The following is a 25,323-nucleotide window of genomic DNA, read 5'->3' on the forward strand; positions in this document are numbered from 1 at the left end:
AACTTTACGAAAGTTATGCCTCCCCCCCAACAGATTAATTTAATTATTTCTTATATATTTCAAGGTCCTGAACATAATAGACAGTGAAAATGCAAAATTGGCTACGTTTTATGAAAGATCCGCAATAGTTTCTTATATAATAGATTAAAGCGTGATGTAGAAGAAAACAAGATCATCTTCCTTTCGGAAGTAATACACAAACTGCTCATGACGAGTTCGAAACGAAGTCACTCGGAAAATTTCCTTGAGAAGATTCCATTGTAGAATTCTTGATCCCAGTAACTCCGCTTTGGCCGACAGCACCAGATCACAAACAAGATCTTTCAGTTCTTCTTGTGTGAGAATGTGTGGCGCAGAAAGAGCATCACAGCCGACATATGAATCAGCATTAGACGCTGAACGATCAGGGGAACCCGACATCGATTCGCATTCGCCTTCGTCGTCCGCTGAATCGATAGAAAATTCAGAGGTCCAGGTACGGGAAGTCCTTCGCCGTGTGAAACGCCGACTTCGCTCCAGATCCCAACGAAACACATCACGAAATGCTCTGGCTACAGCTCTTCAGGAAGAATGGGCTGCCATTCCTCCAGAGACATTCCGACACCTGTTAGAAAGTCTCTCCGGCAGAGTTTGAGCTGTCATAGAAGCAAAGGGTGGACTACCCCGTATTAATGTCCACTACTGGAAACTGCGTCACAGGTAGTCTCATTACAGTTTCAAGAGTGTTTGAATACTTTTGATCAGAGAGTGTATAAGAAACAGTAACTATACCGTAAATATTATATATTTACAGCATCGATGCTTAGCAGACGTTTTTTTCAATAACGGAATGATGGACGTTTTATCTACGTTGTAAACGTCACTTCCCCGCAAACATGACAAACATTATTTGCGTAATTAACCGAAGTACGAGGCATCACTACTGGTGTATGTGCACTGCAAGGATCACCTGTGTAGTACTAATGACGCAGGTGTACTGTTGGATTCTAATTATGTAGAAAATAGAATAAATGTTATTTGATTCAGAATCCAACATGATTTTCCATCACAAAGGCCGCGTTGTAAATATTATTTAATGTAAATAACGTAAATATAATTTGATATCATATAACTAGCTTAATTATATCAATTATTTAATTATTTAATCAAAGAAATGTGTTAATGGTAAATAGATTCTGTATTAATTATTATTAAGCTATTTTATTTATTGTTATGTCAATATTATAGAAACTTATATTTGCAATAATAACTACGCATTTATTGAAAAGCAAATATTCTAATTATTCCTCTTTGTGTATAAAGCTTAACGTATGTAATGACTCAATGGAGTAGTATAGCCTTGTCTAACATTGGCGAGAATGTTTATGTTTGTCTGTTGTCATGGAGATGCGTGAAATAAATGAGCGCGAGTGGAACAGAGCGTGGACTAAGGAGAGAATAAAATATATATATATAAAAAGTATACAGAGTTGGGATGGAAACTTGGAAGTAAAAGGAAGTAAGGTGATAAACTAAAGAAGCAGAAGTAAATAAAAGGTTCTTAAGGGTAGGAGTTAAGTGGATAATTTTTATAAGTGAGCAAGAACGTAACAAATTTTATGGTTAGCTGAAATTGAAATCAGCAGTAATAATAGAAGGAAAATTAATGCTACAATCGGATAAAGTAAAAAGCTGAGCATTCAAGGAAGAATTCTGAATAACCCAGCTGATCTAGTATTGCAGCTTATTTCCGATTTGCCCTAAAGAGAACCTCACAGTGTTTTAATTAATTTATGAGTGGTAATAAGGATAGCTGAAGTGCCCTAATTGATGTCAAGAATTCTGAAGCGTAATTGAAAGTGCTTTAAGTATAACTGCGGATAAGTTTTGTAGATGTGTTTTTATTCTTTAAGTGTGATAAGTAAATTCCAGAAGTTTGCTCACAACATAATAGATGTTCTAGGAACCATTTCCGGTAAGGTCTATCATAGTAAATTATTAACTTTAACTGTGGAAACCCTTCGTGATTGAGAGTTGGAGATAGGAATTGTTTGAAAGATATTTTCAGATATTAGATCCTGTAATGTTTTGAACTTATAGCATGACTGAAAAATGTGTGAAAACTAATTAGATTGGATGTTTTATTCTTTTCATTTAAGTCTAAAACTTTATAACCCAGAAGCTAAGAAGGTGTATGTGAAGACTTGGAAGATTGTGCTAATGTAATTGACTTGACTTAATGTTTGGCTTATTTCTATTGTTTAAAATTAGAAGCAAAATTTATGTAAGTGTTATATGACCTATATTAAATGCTTTATTTGTTAACCTAACTGTTGTATTTGCCTGAAATTCTTTTTAATGCACCGTTCACAAAAATTCGAATCTAGCGGGAATTCCAAAGAGAGAAAATAAATATTTCGGCCTGAATGAGTGAAAAGACTGCTAACCAATTTTGAATTGATCCTACTATTTCATATAGACTTATCTAAGGATAGAGTGGCGCAGTATAATAGAAATTTTCTCTACCCTTAGATTAGTGGTCAATTTACATTTATTTTTCCTTTATTTTATGAAAGTGACTTTTAACAAGATGGCGGATTCGAACATCAAAAGAGAATACATCACGACAGTACATAGGAGTATGGCGCAGGAAGTCGCACAAACACTTGTTCACCGCTACGAGACTTTACTATATACTAATGACTGCATCTTCTTACAGCAGAGAGTTCATGACTCAACTGCATTGCATGAGCCAAAAAATGTAATAGCTCCTGGTGTGTTGTTGTGCATGATTGGCTGATGCACTTTGACGCAATATTTTGCAATCAGGAAATTGAAATACAGTATTGCCAAATACATACATAGGTACGTAATGCTCCTCTCCTAAACAATCGATAGTTTTTATAGTCATTTTCGTGGTCAGCACATTACATTTAGTAAGGAGTCGCTATTTTCATTCAAGATACAAATCTTGTGTTGTCCAGTATTAATAAATGGCTTTCTTCATACTTCTTGTTCGGAATTATAAATATTTCGCAGGAGATACACGAACCCCTTAAAATAGCAGAAATCATGTCTTGAGTATTGATTATTAGTTGAAACATTTGCAATAAAATATTTTAATATTTGTCTTTTCCATTTCTGAGAACCATTTAAAAATTTTCATTAAATATTAAACAATCGTCAATCATCTTCCTGCATACCGAGTGTGCAGTCTAGTAATGAATAATTCCGATGATTCATCAAAAAAAAATCAGCTAACGCCTATGTTGTTCCCTATATAGGGAGTAGACGGGGCCGTTTACACTATCTAACTTTTGGAGACTGAGTGGGCAGTTCAATCTCCACTGGTAGCCAATCAGAGAGATAGCTAGCCCAAGGCTATCACTGATTCATCGGTACGCAGTGAAGAAGGCGGCAAGCTAGTGCCGCCATCTCGTGGTCTCTAACCCTAAAACAATATTTTTAATGTCTGAAAATAGTGTGGGTTCTACGGTCGATTTTCTTGAGTTTACGAGACGAAAAACCGAGTTTCCAGGAAAAAACCGGCTGGCCCGTGCCAGAGATCGACTAACTCGGGAACCGGCCGAAAAAAGGATTAGAAAAATTTTCCTCTAGTCGCCGACTAGATTTGAACCACCAAATCCTTTCTTCGTGCGATCAAGCGCTGTAGAGTGCCAACGCCACTTCTACTGAGCTACACAGGCTCTTCTGATGATTCATTTATATAAGAAATTCAAAAAATTAGCAAAATTCACAGCAGCCGCTAAGTAGCTTGGTGTAGAATGTGTGGTTGTGCATACACACTGTGGTGGTTTTTCCTTTTCCGATTATAGGTGAATTTGTAAGCATTGCCCACAACGTGTTCTTGTGAGATTTTTTATACGGTACTTTACCAATGCTTTCCCTAACCCACCAAAAATGTTTGGGCTCAGGACCGGCATATGGCTGGGACATGACTCTAATCTATGTGTGTTCACGGGGCCGGTTTTCCTATTCTATGGGACGAAAAACCCGAGATTCCGAGTGAAAAAAACCCTCTACCTCCGTATGAGACCATTAACTCACCTTTCGTCGAAGGAGACCAGATAAAGGTTCCTCACGTCACTGATAGGAGTAGAACCCATATCTTTCCAAGTAAAGGTTTCTTCTATACTGAATGAGCTCCAGAGGTGCTTGCGTATATACTATCTACAAATAATTGTCCGCACATTTGAGCACTTTACAACTGCTACCAATAGACAAACCTTAATATCGGTTATGTCCACTTTGGCTTTGATCACCTCCTGCACCCTGTGAGCGAGACCTTTCATCATTGTGCGGCAGATATCAGGTGGAATTTCTCTCTATTCCTCCATTAAATCAGCAATGAGTTCAGTGAAAGATCGAGAACGTGCTGCTCTGAAGCTCAGTCGCCCCTCAAATTCATTTCACAGGTGTTCGAAGGCGGTTAAGGTCAGGACTCTGCATAGACCAAGGTAGTCGTTTAACATCTATATCTTCATACTATTCAATAACAGCTGATGCTTTGTGGCATAAGTGATTGTCTCCTTGATATTAACTCAGGTCCGTTCCATAAAAATTCCACAGTGTAGGCAGAACCTGATTATACAGAATATGAAGGTAGTGGGCTGCCTTCTTGTAACCATGGAGAGATGCCGCTCCAAACCAGCTGACTGCACAGCATACCATTACTCCTCCATCATCAAATATTACTGTGGATAAAACGTACTGCGGTAACAAGCATTCATCAGGCTGCCTCCATCCCAACACTCTGCCATCAGAATGGAAACAGGTGAACCTTGATTCATTTCTCCAGAGTACAATTTTTCTCTCAATTAAAGCATCCAAATTCAACGCCAAAGCACGTGTGGACATGACACCAGTTTTACTGCCCACAATAACACCTCTCTCTCGAAGTCACTGAGTTCGCTTCGTGTTGCCATACCACCTGTATTCAACTGCCGCGCTAAAATACTATTTCCTACTATCTGTACACCGGTTTTTATGTAATTAACAAACATGGAATGTTCCATAATTTCAAATAGCAGGACATCCGGAAAATTATTGTTAGATAGTGTTTATCAATATGTTTGCTTTTTTTTAGGGATTTTTTAAGGTTTCTAAAACGGCTAACATTGAGACTGCATTTTCAAAATCATAAAGACCAGATTTCAGGAGATTTTGATATTCGATGATCTGTCTTCTTTTATATATAAATCATAGTTACATATACTAATACCTGGAGCACTGTACTCGTAAGTAGTGGAGTAAAATCTCTACATGCAAAACATTGCCGACATCCGTCACTGAAAAACATGTAAAAGTTATGAGAATAGGAGTCGCAAGTTCAGTCGTATTTGCATTTATTTCCACTTTAAGTACCAAAAAAAGACGTTTTGTCCAAAATTCTACGTTTTTACTGTTTCACGGTTCATGTATAATAAACTGTCAATATGTTAGCGACAATAAAATACTTAATGATTCATTGTATTGTCAGGATGAAAATATTGAAACCCTTCTCTGAGTAGCGTGGAACGTAATAAAAAGTTCATCAGAAAACGTAGCTCAGCATTTCTTGTGTGAAAAATGTTACTGCAGTAAAAACAGTATCGGGAATTTTATTAAATTAAGCTAATAGAATATTTAATACTTGAAATAATTATATGTAATATAAATAAATAAATATTCTTGTATTACAATGCTTGCTGAAGCCACAAGTGTGACATCAAAGTTTTGTCTACACTCACTTATGAATTTCATAAAATAAAATCTTAACGAAAATTGCTGTTCTCAAGCAATTGAAAATTCTACGTACCGTTTGCAAAATAAATACAGAACATGACAAAATTTTAATGCTTCTTCCGAATCGCTTATCTAAGTACTGAGAAAAAACAAAATTATGTTAGTGAATATTCCAACCTTAAAATGAAGTAAATTAATTTACAATATCAAGAAGGTATGTAATTAAAGTAAAATAATTTTTTTAAAAATGTTGGCTTTGAAATCTTAAAGAGAGGGAAACATTTAAGAAATATTACGGACGCAGTTATCCAGTAGATTAAGTGTTAATTGTAGCTCTGTACCCATCATTCATTCAAAGCTTCAAAAATACTGAAATATAAATTATAATCAGAATATATTTATATTTAGAAACTACGATTACATTCAGGAGTGATATGTTTTCTGATGTAAAATTTATTTAAATCGTAAATTCACTCAACAAAACCTATTGCGTTAAACCAAATCGGTAGAGAATATGTTTGCTTTCTGAAAACGTATTTTAATACATTTTCAAATACAGAGGATTGACAAAAATAATGGAAACACTATGATATTTAGGAATATAAATAGTCTCTGTTGACTACATTGAGAGAAAATAACTTGCGGTGGCAGCATTGAATGTTCTTGATTGGTTTTGATTACACTCTGTCTGCAGCTCTCATGCTAGTGCATTAGTGATTGTACTGAGTGCCAAGTGGTGTTAGAAATCGGAAAACGAAGACTTGCTCGACTCAGAAAGAAAATATCGTTGGCTTCGTGCTTAACAGGAGCATCAATGGCAAAACTGTCACATTTATGAAGTGTGCCGAGATCGGCTTTTTCTAAGGTTATGTCGGCATATACAGATCATGAACTATGGAAGAGAACAGGTGGCCGAAGATCAAAAAGGATAGAAAGAGATCGTTGCACGTTGAGAAGGCTTTTTTCAAAAAATCACAAAACCACTGCATCAGAGATAACAGAAGAACTGAATATTCATATTGTTGAACCGTTTTCCACAAAAAAACTGTCGACCTGAGTTTCATGAATCCAATATTCACGTTAAAACTGCAGTTGCTTCTTCGAATAGAAAAGAATATCCAGATGGGTAAACGATGGTGTCACAATCACAAACCGGAACGTTAGTAAACTTGAAACGTATGATATGATTATGTGAGTCAAGATCGCGCAAGGAAGACTGCCATCCGCAATGTCTAGTTCCAACGGAAGGGTTCAGGGATGGGCAGTTCTATGATAGACTGGGCAGCAATATCGTAGGTATTCTCTTGTCCCATTATTACTCTTGATGGCAAAATTATTGCAGATGATTATTTGAATATTTTAGGTAATCAAGTGCATCCTATGGTCCAAATGTCATTTACAAACAACAATTCAATATTATAAGCCGATAATACTCACATTCACACATGATAGACTTGTATAGTCGTGGTTTGAGGAGCATGGAGGTGAATATCAAAATGGTCCACCACCATCCTAATCAGCAGATTTGAACATTATTGAATCACTTTGTCAGTTTGGCAGACTAGTGTAAAGAACATATTCGCATCTCCAACGTCTTTAAAATATCTTGAAGATGTTCATCGAGAAGAAAGTAAAAATTCCCAACAGAAATTATTTAAATCATATTTGAGTTCATTACAATAAAAATTCTGGGGAGGCAAAAAGGTGGTTCAATACCATGTTAATATGGAGGTTCTTCCGTTATTTTTTCAAACCATTGTACATGTTAAATTACATACCATTACTGCAGCAGAACGAAGCTAGCAAAATTAACCTGATATAATGTTGAGTGTTCAGGTCTGTTGTGGTATTTAAGGAATACGACATACGTTTTACATATTGTATGTCATTCAACATTTATAAATTAGTGGTTATGGTAGTCTTTCAGTGCTAGATGGATTGCATTATTCCAAAACAAACATCGGCACATTAGTGCAAATCAGTGGAATAAAACTGATAAACCAAATGATAGAAAAATATCTTACCTCGTTAATCGTGTAGATAATCACTCTGTAGCTTGTTGGTAAAATGAGAAACATCCCTATTACTATTCCAATGTGTGTTGCAAAATGAAAGAATAAGATTTCAGTACCAAATCTGTACACTTCTCCAGGAACACCAATCACTGTTGTTCCAGATATAAAGGTCGCCATCATGGAAGCCGATATAGGAAATATGTTGCTTCTTCCACCTAATAAAACGTCCTGTGCGTGTTGCTTTTTTCTCCTGATTCTGGCAACAAATCCAATCACAACTGAGATTATTAATGTTTGGCTGATGACAAGATAATCTGTAATTCCTAGAGAATATTTCAATTCCATCGTGTCTACAAAATAACATAAAGAGAAGCCCTTTAAATATTATAAAAATTTGAATTACTGCTTTTAATCTTTTTAAATTTAAATTGAAGTTTTTATCTTACTTTAGTATTAATTTATAATTTTTAAACGATCCTGTAATGCATGTATTAACGGATAGTAGAGGACTGTAATGGATAACATAGACGGGTCACCTAAAATCACAATTTTATTGAAACCTTCTTGCCAAGCGAACATCAATATTTCTTAGAAAACACATAAATGACATATCAGTATCAGAACTATCTAGTAAAGATTAATTTTATTGCTTCTACTGCTGAATATCGGAATTGATAGCAGCGTAATAATTATCAGGGATCGCTCGACTATCAGATTATAATATTCAATGCAGCAAGAAAAATTATGTTAATTTGTATTCAAAATATTAAAATATTTTCATTCATCAAACGATTTTTCAAACCTATGGAACTTTAACCGGAAAAAAGCTTAGGAAAGATCAACAATATATCGTATATCTACCATTATTCGCCTTCGTATTCTTATAAAGAAGATTCCGATTTGAAAAAAAAAGTTGTTTTTTTTAATCTGGCAACAGTGACGTAGCTATATTTAAATTTTAATACCGTTAATTATGAAGTATGATTATCACAGACTCAAACTATTTGTACTCTTCAAGGAAGGTATGAGCTATGTACAGGACTTCAACTATTTTTATGATCAACGGTGTTCTTCAATATCGGTTTGTTATTTAACATTTAACCTTTTTAAGGATCCATTTTAAAGTTACCATTTAAAGGATCAAGAATTCATGTCACACAAAAAGGCTTTCACAACCAGAAAACTATTCATGGAATAATCTTGATAACGTACATAATATATCTGCATAATATCTGTCATACAAAAATAATGAAGGAATTAATACGGAAACTGTGGAAGACGTTTAGAATAGTGCTAAAACGATATAGGTAGAAAAAAAAAACGGTAAAAATATACAAAGCGTCTACACGATGGTTGTACTTTATACAAAAATATTTATTTAGTACTTATATAGAGCAGTAAGGGGTGCTTAAGGGTCAAAGCTGTATAACTGAGAAGAGACCTCCACATAGCCTTTAAAGGAATGCGGAGAACCGATCAGGGCTTCTGACCTAATGTCCAATCCTCACCTTCTCGTGGTGCACGCTGTGGGTATCTACCTGGACACTGAACGAACGCGGATGGGCTGGCAATTTGGGATTTAGCTGACCAAATTGTATTCTTATTGGTCAAACCAAAATAAAAAATGATGGTACGATATGAGAAAATTTTATGCCGGCTGGGGCGTCGCCCGGTTAAACAAGGCCCCGTTGTTTTCGCCAGGGAGCCAGGGCGAACAGCGAAAAGTCAGCTACTGGAACAAATCTGAAAACAAACCCCAACTCAACATCACTAGAGTTAAAGATCGGTACTATTAACATAAGTAGCCTAAATGGCAAAGAGATGGAGCTGGCTGAGGAATTAGATAAGTACCAGATCAACATAATAGAGGTGACTGAAACAAAAAAGACCAAAACTGGTGAGATCTTTCTGAGCATTAAATACAAAATGTTATATTCAGGCTATGACAATCAAGGAAAAGAAGGAGTAGCCATAGTATTCAACACAAAATACGAAGCTAATCTTCTTGAATGGCAGTCAGTCTCAAGTAGAGTAATGTGGGCAAATATGAGAATGGGGAACTGGACAATGAGACTTATTTGTACTTATGGTCCCACAGAAGGTTCTACTAAGGTAGAAGTGGAGGAATTCTTTTATGCTTTAGAAAAAGCAACTGACACAATGAAAAAGGAAAAGCTGGTCCATGTTGGGGATCTAAATAGCAGAGTAGGAAATGATTGTGAGACATGCAAAAATATTTTGGGAAAATTTGGAGAAAAGAGCCAAGCTAATAATAATGGCAAATATTCGTTGGATGTCTGTTCAGGACATGGATTGGTTATTACAAACACCATGTTCCAACATAAAAATGTGCACAAATTCACATGGAGAGAAGAGGCTAGGAATAAGAAAAGTTTCATTGACTATGTTATTGTTGATAGTGATGTTTTCTCCCTGGTGCAAGACACCAGAGTGTACAGAGAATTTGAAATTGGAAGTGATCACTATTTAGTCTTGAGCAGGATAAAATTGAATTTTATATTGAAACGAATAATATGTCAGAAAGTTTTAAAGCGAATAAAAGTTGGGCAGCTCTCAGATGTGAACTGTAGACTAAAATACACAAAGATTATTGAAGAAAAAATGAAAGATTTTGAGAAAAGGAATCAAACCTTGGAGATTCGGTGGCAAACTCTGAAGAAAATCCTGATTGATTCTGCCAGAGAGGAATGTGGTGAGGTTGTCTGCAAGGATAAAAAAATCAGAACTCCCTGGTGGACACAGGAACTTAAAGAGGCATCGAAAGAAAAGAAGAAGAAAGCATATCAAAAGTTCCTGGCAAATAAATCAGTTCGTGCTCTTAGAGAATACAGCGACAAATGCAAGACTGCTAAACACTGTGTAAAACTAGCTAAACAAAAGTCATGGGACGACTTTGGCAAGAATATAGAAATTAAATACCAAGAAGGTGGCAAAATATTCTGGAGGTTGTTGAAGAAGCTTAGGAATGGAGGAAAGAGTCCTGTAAAAGGAGTTAGAGATGATAAAGGTGACATGAAAACGGGAGAAAAATATATCCTTGACGTATAGAGTAATTACTTTGAAAAACTGCTAAATGAAAAACAAGCAGTGATGACAGCACAGTGGTAAAAAAACACTGACCAGGCATGCAGTTAGGAATACATATCCATACTTGAAGTAGAAAAAGCCATCAAAGGCTTGAAATGTGGAAAGGCAGCTGGAGTAGATGATATTCGACCAGAAATGCTGAAGTATGGTGGTATTAGAGTCTTACAGTGGCTGCACTGCATAGTTCAGAAAGCTTGGACAGAGGGACGAATTCCTGATGATTGGAGTAGAGCTCTCATAGTACCCATATATAAAAAGGGAACTAAAACTGAATGTGAGAATTACAGAGGTATTTTCACTACTGAGTATTCCTGGAAAGATCTATGTAAGTATACTTGAGAAACGGTTGAGAAGAATTGTGGAGGAAAAGCTGGGTGAAGAACAAGCTGGATTCAGGCCAAATAGAGGCTGTCAGGATCAGATCTTCACTTTACGACAAATAGTCGAGAAAGCATGGGAATATAACAAAGATCTGTATTTAAGTTTTGTCGATTTGGAAAAGGCATATGATAAGGTACCAAGAGAGAAGTTATTCAATACTATGCAGTTATATGGTGTCAATGGGGCATTATATCAAGCAATACGTAGTCTTTATTTCAGTTGTAAGTCAGTAGTTAGAATTAAGGGAAGTACAGGAAGGTGGTTTAATGTTAAATTTGGTGTGAGACAAGAATGTACATTATCCCCTCTGTTATTCATTATCTACATGTATCACATTATGAAGGAAAGTGGTATTAAACATGATATCAAAATTGGAGATGTTAATATCAGCTCTTTGCTTTATGCGGATGATGTTATACTTCTAAATAAATCCGCTACAAGTCTGCAAGATTCTCTTACTACATTGAATAGCTGTTGTAATAGATATGGTATGAAGGTCAGCAATAAAAAGACAAAGACAATGAAAATAGCCATAATCATTGAAAATATCAACTTTGTTGTGAATGGAGAATCTGTGGAACAAGTAAAACATTTCAGCTACTTAGGCACGATTTTTACTGAAGATGGTAAATTAAATATAGAAATAGACAACAGAATCAGCTAAGCTGGTATGGTGGGAAGTCAAGTGAATAAATTCATATGGAATGAGAGAGAAATTACTCAGAACCCTAAATTAGCTGTATACAAGACAGTGTTCAAACCAGTTTTAACTTATGGATCTGAGAGCTGGGTCAGAAGTAAAACACTTGACCAAAGACTAGAGACTGCAGATATGACAGTCCTGAGAAAGATTATAGGCGGGAACAGATGGCATCAATTGCAATATCATATTAAAAACGAGGATATTAGGAAAGAACTTGACATTGTCAGCATCCAGGAATGCGTTAGCAGAGCTAATCTCAGGTGGTATGGTCACCTAAACAGAATGGGCGAGGAAAGATTAGCAAAACAAGTGTTCTCTTCCAGGTTGGCAGGATTACGACCCAGAGGAAGACCAAGATATAGGTGGATTGATATGGTACAAAGTGCCTTAGACGATAGAAATATAAGATCTGATAATGTTGTAGTCTTGACAAGAAACAGACGGTTTTGGAGGAAAATTGTAGATAGGAAGTTAGTAATGATGTAATTTTTTCATGTAGTACTGCCATATCCTGAACAACCCCCTTGTGGGTACATAGCAGGAATTTGATGATGATGATGATGATAGAGCAGTAAAAATACGTATACTATGAGTGAATTTTTTTTTTTAATTTGCTGGAAGACGTTCATTTTTGACATGTTTGTATATCTAGATATACAGCCGATCTCGATTAAGCTCGAAAATATGTTCCAATAAGTGCAACTAGTTTCTGTCTAATTTCTGTCTAAACTCCTACTTAGTTTAATATAGATTTCCTTCCCACAGTGAAACGTATATGGTTACAAGGTCACGAAATATTATCAGGACATTTTCCCTTTCAGCACAACCAGTCATCTTTTCGGAAAATAGACATCTAAAAATATTATTATGATACAAAATAAACCATTACCAAATCTAGATGAAAAATAGCATCAAAAACATCCCAAACATAGTCTGGAAGAATGAATTTCTTTAAGACAAAGAGGTTTACTTTACAAAGAAATATGAATTTGATAGTTTACGTGTCAAGATCATTGTTTCTTTTCGAAGCAACTGGAATTGTCAAACCACGAATTTGTTCCTGAGGACACCACAGTGAACGGTCAGTATTATTTAGGAGAAATTCAACGTCTGGAAGCCCGAATGCCACGCGTGAGGAAAAAAAACTGTTTCACAACAATTAGTTTTGTGAAAGACAACACGCCTGAGCACTTTGCGCTGCTTGTGAAACAATTTGTGACTTCCAGGTCGATCGAGCCAGATTTGGCTCCCACAGACGTTTCCTCTTCCCAAAGATGAAGTGTGTGCCTTGAAAGGGGAGCTTTTCAACTACACTGAGGACATCCAATGCTGGGCGATCAAATAATGAAGGAGGTGCCAGTTCAGAACTTTCACCATGCCTGCGCAAACTTATAAGACAAATGAAAAACATGTGTGTGGATTTGGAGAAAGATTATTTTGAATCTTTGTAACTGACATTTCCAAATATAGCTGTGTTTGTTTTGATATAATAATTGCTGTCTCGTTGATTAATGGACGCACTGTGTAAAATGGCTTAATTCACGAAATAGAAAAAAAATAATAATCGAAAATGATTACTGTCGTTGGGTTTACTTTATGCAAATAAGATACACTAGCAGGTTACACAACACTTGTTTGTTGTTCCTGTAAATGCTTTCTTATTTCACATGCACTACATGTTAAGGTACGTGAAATGTGCTGCAACGCAAGACCTTTCATGTCATTCAACATTTCATTTCAGACATAATATTTCATATTATGTCTGAAATGATGTAAGAAACGCAGGATTTATTTCCTCCTTCAAATGATGCTGATTCACATATTTCTACGACTAGATATAAGTTGTACACCTACAAGAAGACGTATGTGAAAAATCACTTAGTCTGAAAGAATTCTGTTTATTCAGTAGGTGATTGAGTTTATAATCAATACGGTTTAAAGCCCAAGTAATTCGAAAGGAACCCTAATTTCATTTTCTATTCTTTATGTATTTCACAATGTTCAAAGTTTGTATCATATTTTTATTCAGAATTTCGGTTTTGTTTCAGATTGTTTTGAAGGAATCTGACACGTATCCTCAGCGACATTAGAAACGGGGAAAATAGTTAATAAGAATATATTTAGTTTATTTAAATAAATTAGTTATATTATTTTATTTAGTCAACCCTAAATATTCTTTTGTTTTGCCTAAATAATTTTTATGTAATTATTTCCTTGTATGAGATCATAAGGCAGATCATCTCTAGTATGAATTGAAAAGTTAGTAATTTCATAGAACATTACACATACTTCGGATATCATAACTGAAATTATGACATAAATACTAAAGACTTTTGACTTATTTCATGCAGAATACAGAGGTAAATCTCCTTGTAATACCTGTTCTGTCTTGTGAGCAACCTAATGAATTTTCAGGGCAATATCGTCAGTATTGCTGCATGTAGGCCTTTAATTTCTTTAAAGCTGTTTAAGTAAAGGTATTTTCGTCATCCATTTATAGGTGATTCCAGACTTCTCTAATTCTGTTCTAAGGAAAACTTTCAATTTCTGTATATTTCGTCAAATGTGTACATCCTCCAGACATCTAATAACCATAAATTAGCTTATTACTAGACTTCCATTTCCTCAGATCAATAGGATAACTTATGTTAGGAATATATCGACATGTGAAGGCAATGCCGTAGCTAGAGCTTTTGCCTCCCAGGGCGGTCCCTGAGTTTTCCGCCTCTCTCAATACACATCAAATATACTACAAAAAGTCACAACGACATATAGGGAAATAAATTAAAACACTATGTTTATTTTTGAAGTAAAACTTTAATTCCAACATTCTAAAATGTTATTTTTCTTGCTTTTCCGTTAGCAAAATTGTCGACAGCATTATCGAAGTCTATTTCATCACTCAGTTGCTGTTCTATAGACAGTACGGCAAGATTTCGTAAACGCAAAGTTACGCCCGGGGCGGACTGTCCCCTGTAGCCACGCCCTTGTGTGAAGGAGAATGTCGACAACGCTTTGAAGATCTATGGACTCAAATATGTTATGTGGTTTGTGGGCATTTAAAGACATCATAAAAACTGATTAAATACTTTTGATACGCAGAAAGCAGAATAGCTTCAGAATATAATTTTAATTCGTTATCAATAATATATAAATTTTATTCATCGCACCACAAATATTCGCATTACAGTTTGATCATATACTTTATGCTTCTATCAAAGAAAATTTCTCGAATCGGAATTACGAGCTATATATATATATATATATATATATATATATATATATAGCTCGTAATTCCGAGTCGAGAAATTTATATATATATATATATATATATATATATGTTATATTTTTGTCGCTTCTTCTGTCCAGCCTGGATGAAATGGCCGTGAAATGTAAGATGAAGCGAAAGACGAATGCATGTGGCATTGAGTTTTCAAAAATAGTCAGATGCCATGAATGCAGGATGTATCCTTCGGCAGATATTGAAGATAATTATGTAGAGAGATAGTACAAGAGAATAGAGAGAGTCTGGGTGTGTAAGAAGTGCAGAATACTTTATTATATTTATTCCTGTGTGGGTTCCCCCGTTCTTCGACTGACCTTAGGATTGGTTAAGCCCTCCTCGTGAGGGATTAAGTATGTGTTTTATTAATGTAGATCCGTGTGTTCACGGTCCACATGCGTAGATGGCGGTGAGTTAGCGTCAGTGAAGGTAAGACGGTGAATATCCAAGGTACTGAAAATGCGATTTGCGTAGATGACATTGAAAAATTAATTCAAGATATGAAAGCAGAATTGGTATAAATGAAAAAAGAGATAAAATTCATGAGAAATGTACTGAGGAGAATTATGGATTTGCAAGGGGGAATGTGAGTAGGATGAAAGATTTGAAACACATCGAATGATTTGAGAGTGGCAATGTATGGTGATACGATGTTAGGAGATATGGTGAATGAAAAGGTGCACAAGATCTGTTTTCCGGATGGTAGAATGAGCAGGATGGTTGAAGAATTACATAAGAGAAGTACGCAAGAAAAACAGTTGAGGAGAGTGAACAATAACAATGTGGTAAGTAAATTAGTCAGCGTATTGCTTAAGTATGATAATGATAAGTTGAGAAGGCAAGCAAAGATTATGAATGGTATCTAGCAGAGTTGTGTGAGGAGAAATGAGTTCGTTTTCGCCGAAATACTGTTGGTATAAGTCAGACATGGATGACCGAATATGACATTCTGACATGAATAAAGATGGAGAGAGATATATATTCTTTCAGACTAAACAATAACGGAATAGCAGTATAGCAGTGTTATTGATGAATTGCAGAGGAATTGTACCTATCAAGGATGAATATGCAAGGAACAAATACTCTCAGTGGTTTTGAAACAGTGTGAGAGGTGGACAGGATGAAATGTTTAGGAGAGTGTTGCTATAGACCTGGTAATAGGGGCGATTTCAATTATGGTAATATAGACTGGAATGAAGAGATAGCATCAGGGAAAACAAAGGAATGAATGAATGCTGCGAGGTTTCAAGGGATATTACTTTAAGCAGTACCCGACAAAGGACACGCGTGGGTCGAGTGTCTTCGATTTGATTATCACATCTTCCTGCAGTTGGTGAAAGTGACCAAGAAGTGATCATTTGGTTGGAGGCCAGCCATACTAGGACTATTTTAAGAGAGTTACATTTAGAACTATAAAGCAGGCGATTATGGAGTGAGGAATTCGTGGAAAGTAAATTACTGCTATTTGATCTCTATTTAGGAAATAACTGACAGAGGAGATCACTGAGTGTATTCCAAAGGTCAGGAGATTAAAGTAGGCATAAAATGGATGATTGAATAGGTGAAGTGTGGAGGTTGGAAAAATTGCATTGCGGAGGCGGCACAAGATGAGTGGAGATAACAGCTTCATGAGGAGTACAAAGAGCAGGAAAGAAAGGTGACTCGATACGGAAAGCAAATAAGCAATATGAGAAGCAGTTACAAATGACGCTAAAAGAAATTTTGTGGAGTTTTTTGTATATGTGGCTGGAATAAAAAAAATTATAATGGGACGATGATAATGGGCAGTGATAATGTGAGAATGAAAAACACTGAGGAGAATATTGTAGAGGTGTTAAATGAGCAGTTTGTGAAAGTATTTGATTCTTGTGATTTTAACATAATGCAGACCATGAGACTAGTGGGAATGGAAGGAACCACTGATGGAGAGCGAAAAAAAGGTATTTGAGGAATAGAATGAACGAGATGTCAACAAGGCCATGAGAATTAATAGAATATCACTATGTGTCTTGAGGAAATGTTTATACATATTTAACAACAGATTTAACATACATTTTCATCATGAGTATTAGATTAGTCCGGGTCCCAAAGGAATGAAAAAAATTGCAAAATTTTTCCGCTTCATAATGGGGGTGATACGTTTAAAGTTCAAATTATGGGTCAATTGCTTTTCTGGAGTTGGTCAAGGTGTTGGAGGAGACATTGAGGACAAGGAATCAGAAGTGGGTCAGCAGTATAATTCTCTTTAATGGGAAGAATGGGTTTGCTAAAGGAAGATCGTTATTTAATAGTCTTCTTACTTATTATAGCAAGGTGATAACGTTGTCATCATTCGTAACATATGTAGCACAGTACCTTCATCTTTAATCCATCATTGTGCTCCATTATACAGTGCAGTTTTCAACACTTTTTTAATATTGCAACAAAAGTATAGGAAAATACAACATCTGCATTTTGCAATATGAAACGGTAACTGGCGTTTCGCTATCTTTTATGAAAAACAGTACAAACACATTTATTCGTTATATATTTGACTGAAACTTTTTATGAGGAAAAACTGCAAAGTATACTCTATTCAGTCACAAAAGAAATTAAGAAATTATGAAAGAATTAAACCAGGAATCAGTGATAGAAGAAATTAAAAAATATGAACATAAATGGGTGGAACACGTTCAAAGAATGAAAACAGAAAGATTACCAAAACAAGCCTTCGCTTATAAACCGTTAGTAAAAAGAAAACCAGGACGTAAAAAAAGATTTGACAATGACTCCTAAAGCTGGAACAGGCCACTCTAGGCCTAAATCCCTGATGGGCATGATGATGATGATGATGATGATGATCATCATCATCATCATCATCATCATAATTGACTAAATAAATGTATTGTATAATTTAAGCAAGTTTTATTGACCTAAAGATAACAATTGCATCTAAAATGTTTTTAAGTAAATTAGTGATAATAACTTCCATGTTATTAACTTCTTATCACTCATTCTTACTTTTATTCGAATAACAAAATTGGATATCTGAATTATAATATGGATAGCATACATTTTAATCCGGTGCTTTAATTTTAATCAACTAAAAAGATCGAGGTTGTAATGAGCTTCTTACTATCCCAGACAGCTGTTGTTTAACAGGAAATTCTGAAGACTTTCAATGTTGCTATAGTTCGCCCATCGATTAGAGATCCCTCGACACTTCTGAGCATCTCAGAAAAAGGAGAATCCATTCCGATAATAGGGTAATCAATCCGTCTTCTGGGATGAGTTTGTTTATTATTACAGGTCGGAAAATTTAGCTTTTCTTTTACGAACGTTGCTGTTTTTAAAGTGTAACTATTTTGCTTGTATAACAGTTGGAAAAATGTGCGTAGAGTATTAACAAAATTAAAAAAGGTATAGCATAAAACAATTATAAAACAAAAATAAACATAAGTTTATTTTTAAGAAAGTTTTCTATAAAATAAAACTAATTATACAGAAAAACAGAAATATTTTCAAATGCGCTTAGATATTCTAAACTTAGAGTTAAGAGAACTGAGACACTTTAATGTCCTAAACCGATTAATTATTTATGACTTGTTGTGACTCTTTTAACAAAGCCATGCAATAAAAATGTTGGGAAAAAATACCATTGCCAAATCCTTTTAATCTTCAGAGTCTTCTTTATACTGCCAACATTTTCCATGTTATATTACTATCAATCCAAGTTTCATCTAGATACACAATCGGTCTTTTCTTCTCCCTGAAACGTCTTATTGCTCTCAAATACTGCGTTCTAGATAAAACAATGTCACTTCGCTCCATGATAAGTTTCCTTTTATTCTGGGACTTTTTAAAACAAAATCCGATTTCATGAAGTATTTTCCTTAAAGTTTCTCTTTTCCAAAGAAAATTAATATTTTGTTTAAGCACAGGAATCAATTTCGGAACAGTTGGCACTCTTTTCTCGAACATGTAAAATTCGTGAATAGTTCTTCTTATAACGTCTACTTCAAAATCATTCATAGCTACAGTTTCAATGGTTTTCTTTCTCTGGCGCTTTTTTTAGGAGATTTAAATTTTGGCTTACCTTCACCTTTTGATTCCCTACGAATTCTTTTAACAGTCGACCCCGATACGCCCGCAATTGCACTTGCACGTTTTATGACTTAAGAAAGGGGAACAAGGAGACGGCCTTCTGACAATTTTTCGCAGAATGTCAGCACAGTATTCAATAATCTTTAGTAAGAGCTACTGAAACGTTTAACAACAGAACTTGTTGACTGTACTAAACCATCATACAAATTAATAATTTTAAAAAATGCAAAAAAGCGACAACAAAAATCAAGCTACTACAAGTACAGCGACAGACATGAAAGCACGTGATTTCGCATATTGGCAATCAGTTTGTACATCCTTCATTTCTTTCTCCCCTTCAGCATGAATCGACTATTCTTGGCAAAATGCCAAGGAGAAACCTGAAAACGGTGGGCGAACCATAGACTACAATAAACTTATTCATTTTGAGGTTATATGGAAAATAAATATGACTGTTCTTATCAAATAACATCCGAATAAACACCGAAATTGACGCTGGATTTTATATGATGTAATTTCTATTCCTTTATGTTCAGGTGTAATGAGTCCACAAGTATCCTGATATTACTAAAATTATTGAAGCGGTTGTCTTCAAAGTACAATGATGATTTGGGAAGTCTACATTTCTCAGAAATTAACCAGATGGTTGATATTTCCAAAATCGCTGAGCTTTAAACACAACTGCAAACATAATTGTCTAAACGTGATGACAATTGTAGACTTACTATGCCGACTTGACATGTTATAAATTATTATTTTCATTCATATTTTAAATAAATAATTTAAATAATGAAAGATTATAAGAAACGGGCACAATAAAACCTTCTCCTCATATGCAAAAATGGTTTGTAAAGAACAAAAGGCTTTAATCAATTTTATAAAGATGAACTACGACATCACATTACTTACATTTCCAAATTATGCACTTCTAATTGAGGAGAAACATACCTGAATGTTTTTCTGTAAAAAACTGAGACACCTCTCAAGAGTTACAGAGATCTTATGTTAGTAGTAGCAAAAAAAATGTAATTCCTATAATTGCTTTTAAAATTGTGAAAAGCTGTTAGCGAGAATACAGACCGGAGACTCATATACGTATAAGAATGTTTGGCATTTCACTTTATGCTGTAAATGGAAATGTGGTAAGATAAAACGAATGAATTGAGTGTGACGTTTCTAAAGAGAATGACATTGCACGAAATGTCTCTGCGCGTTTGAAATAAGCAAAGCATTTTGCCACGAAATATGTCTGAATTAAAGTCAGCAATGTTGCAACGTCGGGTGACTGATGAGACAAGGTCACCTTGTTTCATCATCAAATAACTACACCTACGTGTACTATTAGTTTCTATATCTGTATTGGCATATGCTCTCAGGTCATTTTCTCAGAGGGTTATAATATATTAATGAAGTTATTTACTTTAACTTCATTAATATATTATATACAAATTTAACTTGGAAAACTATACCTGAATGTTTATTTAAAACCATTTTGATGTTATTTTTATGAAACTTAGTAGGATTATTATTTACTGCTATATAAGTGGTGCGAGCTCTGATCAGAACATTTATTTTCCTATTATAATCAATGCTATTGAGACAACAGTAGCATCATCTTTGTCAGCTCTAGTAATAATTATATTGTTGTTGTTGTTGTCTTTACGATTCATATAGTGCGTGGAGTTGGCTATTGGAGATATTTCTTTTTGGCGTTAACGGTTGCGATAAGATGCTAGTTACGTTAGCGTGATCTTTTTGACAACATTAGGAGGCAAGTTGCGCAAGCTACGCTTTATGCACCATATAATTTCTAAACTACAAATTCAGTGAGGCACTACTGCAAACTTGTGGCCAACACTAAGCACAACAACGGCTGTTTAGTAGAGTATTTTTGACGACAGGTTATCTTCTGACTATTAGATTTGCAGCTGAGAGGAACTACGAAGATTATTAATGCCAGTTAATCAGCGACCATTAACTCACATTAATTAATTAACTGTCAGTTAATGTTCGCTGATTAACTTCCGTTAATAATGCCAGTTAATCAGCGACCATTATTCTCCTCAGAATATCTGCAATGGAAACATTTCGAACTGGTATTGTGTTCCACCACCGATTGTGTAATAAGATGTCCAGAACTTCTTTGCACTTTGGCTACGATAGACAGCTAGTTATTCACTATTGACACACGTCCTGATACAGTTGATTAGCATGCTTTTCTATAGATTGTAATATAGCAATTTTCTGGTCAAGATGAAGTTGCCGGTATATAACCGGCAACTCGACCTGAAACTCATACATATAGTATGAGTTTCAGGTCGACTGCAGAAACTGCATCTGTATGAATTTCAGGCTTTTGGTTGCCAGCCGTCCTGATTTATTATATAGATGTTGAACACAGAGAATATTGTGAATGAGCATTTATAGATGATCATATATGGCATATACTGTTACTTCATTCATCAACTATAGTTTGAAGGGGGTAGGATCTATGGAGGATGCGTAGTCTGATCTCGGCACCATGATGGAAAGCATTCCTTACATCTTGGTGAAAGTTTCACTGAGAAGCTGATGTCCATTTCTCGAAGAAGAATTAAATCTACGTTATCACATTGGATCTGCTGAAGAAATAACTTATTTCATAGAGGAAAAGTATTCTGCTTTCTTTTAAATCGCCGTGTATTATAGAATCCCACGTATTTGGCAACCGTTGTTAGGATATATGCGATCCATGGCAATTACTATTTTGCTTTCCGTAATTCAAGAAAAGAGTTAAAATACAAAACAAAAAATAAATAAAGAAAGAAAATGGCGTTTTTGTTTGAGATATAATTTTGCCTGTTTTATCATCCTCCAAAGTGGCTGCTCTTTATTTGTTTAGTGGGTTACGATGCCCTGTTGGAATAGCATGAAGGTGGATCAGGTGTGCACAAGTTTGGTTTTTTTCTCTAGCTTTCATCCCATCAGTGAATTTGAAGGCAATTCATAATTTCTGAGGGGAACTTCAGCACTTACTATAAAATATAACCTTCATTTTATGGTAAGAATATACTTTTGTGAATAAGGGGTCAGTTTTGACTTCTTCACCCTGATAAATTATGCTTTTTTCTTAATATTATCCTCTCGATACTTCTTCTTCGGGAGACTACTTACACCATTATCGGTTCTTCACAGCGCTTCAAACGTTTTCTTAAAATCGGACTCACGAGCTCTGGTTGGACCTCCTTATTGAAACCTAGGAATTAACAGATTAAATGTGAAAATCTTCCATAGTTCATATTACATAAAAAAAAATTATGAAATTTCGTATTTGGAAACAAACCTGTCAAAGAGAATAACATTCTAATAAATAGTCGACCAAAATTGCTGTCTTATCTAGACAGTGATTTTGTTTATCTGTTTTTTAAATCAATTACCCCATGATTTAGCTAAAAGAAAGTACTATATAACTGCTTGTGTCTTCAGCTAACAGCTGACACGTACATTTATATATCGCTACATATGCACTAGCAACGAGCCCTCTAAAATAAACAAAAATAGTTAAAACAGTTTAGCGATGTTTAAAGTGAAAGTTTTAATAAATCATGTATAGAACTTCGTTACCTGAACCTGAACTCAGACTACTTCATGACTACACGTAGTCATGAAGTGGTCTGAGTCAGTATACCATCTAGTTCAGCTGGATTGCAACAAAACCACATTAATTAATCAACATTAAAAGAAATAAAAGTAACAAATCTTTGATACGCTTAGTTATGTCCATTTCTGATAGGGGCATATCACTTCACTTCTGAACATATATTTCTCCTCTGCGATACTTTAACAAACCGCATTCATACTTTAATGAATATTAATCATTAACATTGATAGTAGTAAACTTCCTCATGGAGTACTAAAATTCTTCAGGACAATAATGATCATTTCACATAACTTTCTTATGTCTGCAAAATAGTACCTGTTATTTGTCTAGTGCAGATGTAAACATGCTGCAAAAGAAAAAAAAAAGGTTTTATATGACGACTGTGAATGCGGACTCTCAATGTACGAATGTTTGAAAGAGAAGCACACATCTGCATCAGATTGTGTGCTTTGCATGATATGCATGATAAAATCATGGTTTAGCTTTCACTAAAAATCAGTTACAAGCATTCATTTGTTCTCTTTTCTGAGACAGCACTGCAGTTTCGAGAAAAAAATTCCTATGTTAACATAATTTCAATATCGAGCGAGGCGAAGGCGAATTAGAGCTAACAACCGCATATATATCAACATATATTTTGATAAGGGAACACACCTCTGTAATTCTTTGAGACACTTCATTGAAGTACTTCCTTGTCAACGTTAAGATGTTCGTCATACAAAATTCTTAATTTTCAGACCTCGTTTTAAGATCTGCAACCCTGACTAGACGTCAGGCCATTGCAGAAATCGATTCCAATAGATCTTAAGACAAGAGATTATCTCCTAGCTGCTTACATTACAATTTTAGTTTGATCTGTTCAACAACAAATCCCTCCAAAAAAATAACAGTCATCTGTTTAAAACGAAGTGTAGTATAAGATAACTCCACTGAGTACCTGCTCCTCTTTCTACTAGACATGCGCTCACCGAGTGACATAGCAAGGTCGTGATTTCTCCCTTTACAGCGAAAATATGACAACTCATTCAAAATAAACTGCATTGCCAATGGTAAAATATTCACTATTTTTATAATGGGTAACTCACTCATCTTGATGCATATCAGATGAGTGATGTAACGACACAAAATATAAGAACAGGCAGAGAGAGTAAAATGCTTGGAAATGAGGATTGTGTAAATAGGGAGGAGTGTGTAAAAATTTGTTTAAATGGGTTAAAAGTGTTTTAAAAGTTTACTGCCATAAAAGAAGCACTCGTATTTTTTTTTCAGGTTCTACACACGAGGGTACTTTGCACGCTGCTGTTAATGGACGTACATCCCAGAGTTTAATAAAAATTAGATATCTGTAAATAAAATAAACCTAAAATCATTAAATATTTCTAAAATATTAGATGAACCAACCTAATATTACATTAGGTTTATTTCCTCTAATATTTTAACATTATTTTAAATAAAATGAATTGAAACATATCAGTGATATATTTAATGTTCACATAATTTCCCAATATTCGTTAATGAAACAGACTTTGCTGTATGGTAAAGAAGAATCCATTCAATCCATTCAGTGAAGTCTTTTCCACATGAGCTAATCTTACCTGTTGTGAAGCTTGTAAGCTATCCAACTAGCACTGTTGTAAAACATCCGAAAGCAGCGATCCATACGGGTGACACTTGATACAGCAGAAAAACATTGCTAAATAAACAGGAGTGCAATTCATTTTTGCTAAAATATTTTTAATTAAGATGAAATATATGTAAAATTTATTAACAAATATGAAAGAATGGGATTCATTATATGATTTGTTTAGCAGAAAACCGTTTTTGCCTTCCTGATATCAAAACACATCCAGGTTGTGTTAATCGTCATCATGATATCCAGAATGGGGTTTGTTTATCAAATTCTAGAAATATGAAAATTATAACTATACTTAAGTAATATTACTATCAGCTCGTTATAAAATTCATTTGTGAACCCTTTGTGTAATTAATAAATTTGAAATAAGAAGAAAGTTTTCTAGCAATACTTGAAATGTTTCTGAAAACTAGAACATTTCATAATAAACAAAAACCACAATGAAAATATCGCTATATTCCACTTTCAGATGAACAATATCGTATTTGTGTGTGAGGAACGTGTGATTAAAAAGGGCGCGTATATCATAATTTAACTGAATGAAGTAACGTGACAAATTAATAATATGAGAAAAAATTAATTGTCAGGTATATTGAGTAGTGGAATGACAGTGCTCTTTTTTTTAAGTTAGGATCTTTATATTGTACGGTAGTGTATTTAATATGCCTGTGGCATGTACAAATAATAAGAACATCCTACCACTCAAATAATAAGAGCATCCTGCACAAAGAAAAAGAAATCAAAGGTTTTACA

At 34.8% G+C, this 25,323-nt stretch overlaps 2 protein-coding genes across 2 annotated transcripts in view; one reads left to right on the forward strand and one right to left on the reverse strand.

Moving 5' to 3' along the window:
• The window catches only part of LOC150105605 (sodium-coupled monocarboxylate transporter 2-like), a 52,974-nt gene extending 44,890 nt beyond the window's left edge, over positions 1-8,084 (reverse strand). The window contains exon 1 of the mRNA XM_090393994.1: positions 7,749-8,084. Within this exon, the coding sequence (XP_090250120.1) occupies positions 7,749-8,084 (336 nt within the window). The remainder of the gene's footprint in view (positions 1-7,748) is intronic.
• An 8,904-nt stretch (positions 8,085-16,988) lies between these two features.
• Positions 16,989-25,323, forward strand: part of LOC150105606 (sodium-coupled monocarboxylate transporter 2-like) — a 56,927-nt gene continuing 48,592 nt past the window's right edge. Inside the window, exon 1 of the mRNA XM_090393995.1 lies at positions 16,989-17,154. Within this exon, the coding sequence (XP_090250121.1) occupies positions 16,989-17,154 (166 nt within the window). The remainder of the gene's footprint in view (positions 17,155-25,323) is intronic.

The sequence above is a fragment of the Typopeltis vanoorti genome, chromosome 6, assembly GCF_054136105.1.
Source record: "Typopeltis vanoorti isolate ZY-2024b chromosome 6, IOZ_Tvanoo_1.0, whole genome shotgun sequence".
Lineage (NCBI taxonomy): Eukaryota > Metazoa > Arthropoda > Arachnida > Uropygi > Thelyphonidae > Typopeltis > Typopeltis vanoorti.